This window comes from Triticum urartu, chromosome 7A (assembly GCF_056163025.1).
Source record: "Triticum urartu cultivar PI428250 chromosome 7A, HENAU_Tu73, whole genome shotgun sequence".
NCBI classification, from domain to species: Eukaryota; Viridiplantae; Streptophyta; class Magnoliopsida; order Poales; family Poaceae; genus Triticum; species Triticum urartu.
In genome coordinates this window covers 588,036,035-588,043,808 of record NC_141879.1, presented here as the reverse complement: position 1 = coordinate 588,043,808, position 7,774 = coordinate 588,036,035, and the positions used below count along the sequence as shown (strand labels likewise).

The window sequence follows — 7,774 nt, the reverse complement described above, 5'->3', positions numbered from 1 at the left end:
GCTCATCTACTCGCCCATCAGCTGGTTTTTTAGGCACTATAAATTAGGACGTATTCTTTACTAAGAGCATTTATAACTGGATCCTCCGTACTAGCCCTAGATGCCCCGACGAGCTGCCCGGTCACTGTCCGGACCAAAAAAATGCCACCCAACCGGGCTACCCATATCTGGCCTAAACATCCGGACTGGCCGGCACTCCCCATATTCCGCCATATATGGGGCGGATATGGGGAGTCTCGGACGCGCCTGTTGCCTGGGCACACCCGCCACGTAGGACTGACCGCTGGTGCCCGTGTCAATTCGGTCATATCCACCTCCCCTCTCCTTGCTTAAGCAACACTCTGATCTTCTCTGTTCACCCTCCTCCGCATTGCCGTCACCGGACTTCCGCTGGTATCGGTGCTCCCCCGCCATCTCAACTCAGGGCTTCGCCACCGGACACCACAACTCACACCTCCACCGGACAAGGTTGCCGCAACCGGACGACTTCCCGGTATGTCAAACTCCTCCATATTTTCACCGTGTGCTCACGTGTTCGATGAAATGTCTGACCCGGTTTTCTATTCTTTTGGTCATCGCTTCTATTTCACCAATGTATTCGGCATGGAAATCAGTAGACTTTGCAAATATCCTTTGACGACTTGGTTTTTACCCCCGGTTTGTAAAAGGACACGTCTGGTTCAATGGGCCAGTGTGCCAAATAATTGCTTGAAGGTAAAGTGTCGCTCGCGTGCAGTGCATAACTTTTTATTCAGATCAATTCTACCTAAAAGATATATAAGACCACCATATATACATCTAAACCAGTAATAATCTGTAGCTCACTGGCTAGTTGATTACGTGCTTGCCTTGAACTCCGGAGTTGCTCTTACGGGCGGAAGAAAAGAAAATGAGCAGGAGGAGGGTTTTTTTTTTTTTTTGAGGGGTGGAAAACATTATGGGTTGAACGGGAGTATTTATCATGGCTTGTGAAATGTGAATGGAAGCGGACCTTGCTACTTGGTTGGGCCACCCCTCGGTCGAGTCAGTCAGGCGGTCGGTCAGGTCAGGCATGACGTGAAAATCCGTGCGTGCCCATATACGGATTGCAAAAGAAAGAAAGAGAAACCCCACGCATGCGCATGCGCCTGCCTGCCACCCACCATACGTATTAACTTTTGTCATATACGTACTACTAAATCGGTTGTCAGATCTGGATGCGCCTTATCTTCTCGTTGCTGCCTGGATCCAACAAGGGAAACCCTAGCCTAGCCTAGCCGCCTCTCTCTCCTGCTCCTCTCCTCAGATCTCCGGCCTCCTCCTTCCAACTGCCTGCCACCACGGAAGGATCGATCGATGGCCTCACCCTTCCTTCCTTGCAACCAACCCCCTGCCACCGTGCACCCTTCTCCCATGGCGATGGCGATGGCTAGAGAGATGGATCTAGGCATCTGGCCCCGCCAGATCGAGGCGCAGGCCCGCTGGCCGGACGGCGGCAACGTACCTCCCCTCCATGTCCAGATGGGAAACAGCACGGTCAAGGTACGGTGCCTCCCGGAGACTCTCACGGCGGCCGGGCCGGGCTCCCCCAGCTAGCGCTTGTTCGTCTCATGGGTGGGTGAGTCCTCTGCTACTGCTAGGCTAGCTTCTTTCTTCTTTCATCTAATCTAATCTAATCCCCGGCCCCCTCTAATATAATCTAAGAAAGAAAACGAGTCGCATCTCACGAATCCATCCTTGTTTACCGCCATGTTTCTTCTGTCTTGGCTTGCAGGTTGGATCTGTCTGTATTTTATGTTACAATATTACAGATATTTCCCATCCATCGAGCAAAACGAATATCCCAGCTGTGTGCATAGTTTTTTTTTTAATCTTCTGTATATCAGCGGATGACAAAGCAAAAAAAAAAATCCTTGTTCAGAAGATTCACCGGAATACTGTTTTTAGGGTGTTTGGATCTGTGGGAATTTTTCCTAAAAGGATATCAAACTCTTTGGGATTTTTCCCAAGAATTCATGCAGTCTATTATTTTTCAAGAATTTTTTTCTCAAACCTCTTCTTGCAATTCCTTTACTTTTGGTGGCCTATAAAGCACTCTTTGATGAGTTTTTTTTCCACACCCCTTAGTACCACTTTTATGGATCATCCGAATTAATACAGAGAACTATGACAATCCATACATTTTATTAGCCTAGCGGTGTCGCTAAAGCCTTTTAATCTTTAAGCACCAATCCTCACATTCTTTGCTTTCATTGTTATAGTCCACTTTTCACTGGTGCTAAGGTGATATGAGGGTATGTGCTAAGATTAAAAAACTTGGTGTCCAATGCTATGCTAGAGTAATCTTAATTAGTCATTTTAGATTAGTGATCTAAATGATCTCATATTTCTTTACTCGTAGTAGAATCAGAGGAAAATAGTTGGAGTATGAAAATTTTCTTTGGTGCGTCTATTTCGTTTAGGAAAGAAGAAAAGGAAAAAAAGAAACAGAGTTTTCCTTTAGTCCATGTACCAAAGGGAAAATAAATAGAAATTTGACATCTAGTATTTAAGACATGGGACAGACGAGAGTGAGTTTTTTTAGCATAAGAACATGCAAGTGATACTTTTGCTTGTGATTTGATTTGACTTTTAACAACAAATTAATTTTGTATGTGTTTCTCTTAGGATTTTGATTTTTTTAATCAAGTTACATAAGTTAACAATATTTATACGTGTCTAATAACCGTTGTGCAGGCGTGGTTCTATCAGAGAGATTGGTGCACTTTGAAATCGTCCATTTGCTTGTGGGGTTTATTTACTTTTTAAGTATGTGCTCATCTTTTGGGGATGTGTGCACATGGCCCAAGCTGTCCACTCGAAATGAATGAATGGAGGCTGTCCACTCCTTCTCTATCTCTCTAGACAGATAGATCCATGGACATCTTTTTCTTGTTCAGTTTCCTTTGCTGTACGTGTATTCATTCAGTTCTTCAGGTTTGATGTTGGCCTGTTCTGATATGATGTTGCTATCTATACAACAATTGTTTGTTCAGGCACATAGCCGCCCTGCTTTGCTCGTGACAGGCGGGCTGCTGCTGCATTTGACTTCTTGCTTGTGAAGGTGTCTAGATCCTGATGCATAGTCAACTCTCGGTAATCGTTCTATTGTCAATTCCTCTCTTTTTCCCCTACTCTGTCATGATAGTTTCTCATCCAAAAAATATAAAAAAGTACCTGAGATACAGAATTTATTTTAAACCTTTAACTTTTTTCATGTTGTTTTGGTCTGACTAGACAGTTTACTGATATTATTTGTTTCTATCTATTAAATTTTGCCAAACTGCTGAGGTCTCAAAATGTATGTGAAAGAAGAGATGCTTGAGGAGGGAGTAATTAGTTAGCATTTGTTTTAGTTAGTGAATGAAAGGGCAGATGCTCTCATGCTCATGAGAGAGTGTAGGGCCTTCTATTTGATTTTTGGTACTCCCTCCGATCCATATTAGTTATTGTTCAAATGGATGTATCTAGCAGTAGATACATGCGTTTGAGCGACAGGTCATATGGATCGGAGGGAGTAGTATTTTTGTGTTTCTACCAAGTAATAAGATCTTGATTTTTATATTCTAGTGGAACAAAAACACAATAATTTACCAAAATTTATGTGTCTTTTCATGCTGCAGGCTATCATATTTGTGCTTCTTTTTTTCAATTTCCTTGTACATATATGCATGTTTATTGGCATCTTGTTGGATTCCTTGGCTCATAGGGAAGCCATTGGAGTATGAAACATTTCTTTGGGATATGTGATTAAGTAGCCCCATGGAAGAACTCGAACAGAGGAAAAAAAATCTGGTGTGTCCATTCCGTTGCTCATCCTTCGGGGATGCGCAATGGAAGTTGTTCACGTGCTCTAGTGGGGTAGCAGCTTAGACACACACACACACGCACACACACACACACACTCTGTACATCCATGGAGATTTCTCACACAGAGGCAACAGTTTTGCAATTTCCTTACTGTACATGTGTGTGTGTGTGTGTGTTCATCAGGACCTTGGATTATGATATGATCTACCCCTTTCCATGTCCAGGTATATGTAGGCGACCTGCAACTCCGCGAAATGAATTTGCTAGTGCCACAACATATGATGTCTTGTGTCTTATGACCCGTGGGCTCTAGGTAATCGTTTTATGTTACCCTCCTGCCTACTACTGCTATCCTTCTCAAGAGAAAGACAATTATTTCTACAAACAAGGATAAGCACAAATCAACTAACCCAGCTGCCGGGTTGTAGAAATAAACCAAAAAAACCCAGTCAAACAAATGGTCTAGATGCATCTCTGCTAGGGGAGTGCAGCTTTACCCGAGCCAGTGCTTAATCTTGATTTTAGACTGCTGGTCACTGTAAGTTGACTTTTTGAACCACATCCCTTGGCATCAAGTTAGTAACGAAATCATACACATCCCAATACTAATGAAATTAATTTAACGCTAAAGCTTTCACCAACATTCTGCAATTAATAATTAGGAACATTTCACCCCAAATGGACCATGACTTACTAGCACTCGGTCTACGTTCTCGTATGTATAGCAAACATGCTCAAAATTTCTTTAACAGTTTATGAATAGTTTTGAATGAAGACTTTTTATTCAACTCATTCAGCATCTTTGAGCGTTCATCTGCATGTTATACCTGCTTCCTGCAAGCACCAGAAAGAAAGGCAGTAAGTTATGCTACTTCATTTATGTTCTCTTCTCACATTGTGCGCCAGATGTGGATGATGATGTGCAGCACAAGGTAAAATAAGATGAAATGATCAAACAGGTTACACTGATTCCATCATTGTTGAACCCAGCTTAACAAAATGCATTCTCAGAAGCTTGTTTGTGCCTGGCACTCCCTGGATAATGTCAGCTAATAAACTTGTTTATCTCTGTTTGGGGGTACAAAATTAATTTCTGCTCTTCATTTTGAAAAGTCAAACACTACTATAGTTGTACCTCAGTTAATAGAGAGCTCAAAAAAGCAAGAGTATGCCGTCAATAGCACCATTTTAGCAAATAGGCATCTGTCCTTAACTAGTTTGTACTAAATATGAAGCATGCTTCACATCAAATTGGTAGTCAGCTTCACAACATTATTAAATATATTAGCATGGTCGAGCAGTTTCACAAAGCTAAGCTTCACAACATTATTGGATATATTTTGGTTTATATATTTTGGACGGAGGGAGTAGTATGTTAGTATGCAATTCCACATAGTGAAAGTGTAGATAAATAAACATGTTTGGTGCGCAAATTTAGTTTCTCTTGTTCATTTTGAAAGCCAATCACTAGTATTATTCCTAGCTAGGACATTCAGTTGATAAGGCTAAAAACAAGTATTTTTTTGTTTCAGCTGCACCAGTTTAGCAAAGAAGAGGAGGTACAAGCCATGTATGTTTGGTTTTACCTTGATGGTGTGTTCACAAATGCTTCCCTGAAAGGTGTTTGATTAACAAGCGACGCTCCGTTCTGCAGAGGTGCAAGCAAAGCAATTTTGATATCAGAGATGAAAATGTAGGTGTAGAGATGGTTGTAATTTAGGTTGCACTCACATGGATGTTATTCATAACAGACAGGAGGTGCTATTTATGTCAAAATAAATCACAGATTGATTTTTCCTAGTGTATAAAACCTGGAACAGAATGACAGGGCTAAGCTACCTGTGAATCTCGATGTGGGACTCACGGTCTTTGGCAAGCACATTTTCGTTGCAGAGGTCGCACTCGATCCTGATTTCAGAGAGCGCCAGGGCCCTGAGCCGGGCCTCCTCATTTTTGGCTTGCACCAGCTCCTTCTTAAGCTCAGATTTATCTTTGATGAGACGCCTCTTATCTTCTTTGTGATCCCTGTCACTGATGAAACAAGAATCAGTCACACTCCTTGCTTGGGAGGTGAAAAACAAGAAAAAAAGGGGAATGATTCAAGCTAGACGCACGCACATGATCTCAAGCTTGTGCAGGAGCTCTGCCTTATCCTCTCTTAGCCTCTCCTCCAGAGCCTCCCTGCACGCAAAGGCAAACGCAGTTAGCCAATCTGGTCTTGTAAAACAAACAGAGGACGTAGGGAGGGAGGGGGTCGCTTCACATACAAACGCTCGATCTTGCGCTCCAGGTCTTCCTTGTCAGTAGCATACAGCTTCTCGTACTCGTCCCTGCACCCAATCCCAACCGAGAGGAGGTGACCAACACAACATATGGATGGATGGATGGAGTCAAGCAGAGAGAGAGAGAGAGAGAGAGAGGGGGGGGGGGGGTTCGATCGATCGAGATCCAACTACTACTACTACTTACAAATGGTCCTCCCAAGTGCTTCACCAGCTCTCGTTTCTTGACCATGCGACGGCACTTGCGGCACTTTTTCTCAGTCAGGTGGGAGATGGCCTCCACGGCGCCCCTCACCAGCTCCACAGTTCCCGCGGCCATGGCAATGGTGGTGGCGGCCGTGGTCAAAGCCGGCGGCGACATTGCTTTCGATTTGGATTTGGATTTGGCGGGGGCGGGGGCGGCGGCGGCGGTGGCGACTCTCTCTGGGTCTGGGTGGGTCTGGGGGTCGGGGGAAGAGACGAGGGTTTGAGAGACACGACCGACCGCACCCCCGGTTGGGTGGGCTCTCTCCTAATTGGGTCGGCCCATTTACGGATCTGTTTTTCTCTCTTTAGAAAATAAATACTTTGATCAATAAGGGGACGGAGGGAGTATGTTGTAGGACAAGGGAAAAATATATTATGATTTTTTGAAATGTTCATACTATTAAAATATTCTGTGAATTTAATTTAAAAAGCATCAAAAATTTATACTATAAAACAAATTCATATATAGATATAAATATTCCGCGAGAAAACAAATTATGCATATGTGTTCATGTACCTTGGGGGGGGGGGGGAGGGTATGTTCAGGTCCAGAAAAGGTAAGCACAAAAAAATAATTAGAATTAAAAAAATGAAAACCTAAATCCAAAAGGGAAAATGAAAAGAAATGAGAAACAAATATCCGGTGTTTTACAAGACTTAGGCATGCACGTCGTGAGCATTTTCTCGACAATACGTCGGTCGCAGTAGGCATAGAGTGGTTTTTTTAGAACCGCCCTCTAGGCATTTTATCCATCACGATGGATCATGTCTAATTGCAACATGTCAACAAGATAAGATAAATAGGGATCCCTCAACACGATTCTCTCCACGACGCAATGGTTCTCCCCATCCGTCGCTCCATCTGTATTCATTCAACCAAACCAGCTGTGGAGCCTCCTAAGTTTGCACTTGGGTCGACATTGTGGTTGCCGCATGCTACGGAATGTTCAAACTCTGATGTAGTCCCTTATCAATTCCATAGAACAGTGAGGTCAACACTATGCCACATTGTGGGTGTACTTCTTATGGCCCGTCCAAATCGTCCACATAACATACACTATCATTGTTGCATTTCTTTTCCTATGAAGTGGTAGTACAATATGTCTCTTACCATGTTACTGGGTGTAACCTGGGAATTTGGCACCAAAAAATGCTTCGACTGCTCATCAAAACAGAAGTGCATGCTCACATTGCACCAATGGATGGAAGATGGAGTCCTCGCTATTGCCGCATATTGGGCAGAAAGCATCATGCCTTATATTTCTCCTTTGCATCTTCCCATGGGCACATAAAAAATTCTTTAGGAATCGCCATCAGAAGATCCAATTTTTTTGGTTGCACTGGTAGTTTTCATAGAGCCTTCCATACCTCTTCACCATGTGATGAACTACTCGACGCATGTTGATTTGCAAGTTTAA

General features: G+C 43.2%; 1 protein-coding gene and 1 long non-coding RNA gene across 2 annotated transcripts; both read left to right on the top strand.

The window, feature by feature from the left end:
• The first annotated feature begins 1,013 nt into the window (after positions 1-1,013).
• Positions 1,014-5,720, top strand: LOC125524159 (uncharacterized). The gene is made up of 2 exons (XR_015609627.1): positions 1,014-3,114; positions 5,361-5,720. It is a non-coding gene; the product is annotated as an uncharacterized LOC125524159 (long non-coding RNA).
• LOC147960571 (uncharacterized) lies at positions 3,113-5,623 on the top strand. Its single transcript, XM_087537495.1, has 3 exons — positions 3,113-4,137; positions 4,626-4,686; positions 4,775-5,623. The coding sequence occupies exons 1-3, from the start codon at positions 3,935-3,937 to the stop codon at positions 4,916-4,918; spliced, it is 408 nt and encodes a 135-aa protein (XP_087393621.1). The 5' UTR covers positions 3,113-3,934; the 3' UTR covers positions 4,919-5,623.
• Positions 5,721-7,774: the final 2,054 nt, after the last annotated feature.